The following is a 603-nucleotide window of genomic DNA, read 5'->3' on the forward strand; positions in this document are numbered from 1 at the left end:
GGGCGGTCGACCGAACACCCCCGTTAAAGAATAAATTGATTACAGGAAACCCACAGTCGATGATGCCAGGCACATGACATGTCTTATTAACCAAAATGCCCTTGAAAAACACACATGACAGGCAATTGAAAAGACTCCAGTTTGGTTAATAAGACATGTCATGTGCCTGGCATCATGGACATTCACAATTTGAATCGAAATTTCACTCGAAAATAGTACATAGTGGTTAATTGCATCTGAAACTCTCTATAAAGAATACTCACAAGTTACAACATAAAAGGCTCATAATACGTTGATGACCCTCTCAATACTAAACAATCTCTCACAAAGAATCAACCCATTGCTGAAACTGGGGACGAACAGATCAGTGGTATACAGTAACTAATTAAACCAGATGCTCTAACTTTGTTTTCTATCTTCTGATATGGACACTTCCAGCACTAACTGAAATTTGTCAGTATCAGTTCTACACATATAGCTTCTATAAAAATCCATATATCCTTTTGACTAATAAATCACAGAGGCTTGTGAGATACCCATCTATCAAACATCATGAAGCAACTCTTGGGCTGGTACTCAGGAGCAGTGTGACCAGCATCCTGC

General features: G+C 39.0%; 1 protein-coding gene across 2 annotated transcripts in view; it reads right to left on the reverse strand.

Annotated features, from left to right (window-relative positions):
* The window catches only part of LOC109824298 (serine carboxypeptidase-like 18), a 30,040-nt gene continuing 29,637 nt past the window's right edge, over positions 201-603 (reverse strand). For both annotated transcript variants that reach the window (XM_020390862.1, XM_020390861.1), the window contains exon 14: positions 201-599. In XM_020390862.1, coding sequence (XP_020246451.1) covers positions 516-599 — 84 coding nt within the window. In that variant the 3' untranslated portion in view covers positions 201-515. The remainder of the gene's footprint in view (positions 600-603) is intronic.

Source organism: Asparagus officinalis, chromosome 9, assembly GCF_001876935.1.
Source record: "Asparagus officinalis chromosome 9, Aspof.V1, whole genome shotgun sequence".
Lineage (NCBI taxonomy): Eukaryota > Viridiplantae > Streptophyta > Magnoliopsida > Asparagales > Asparagaceae > Asparagus > Asparagus officinalis.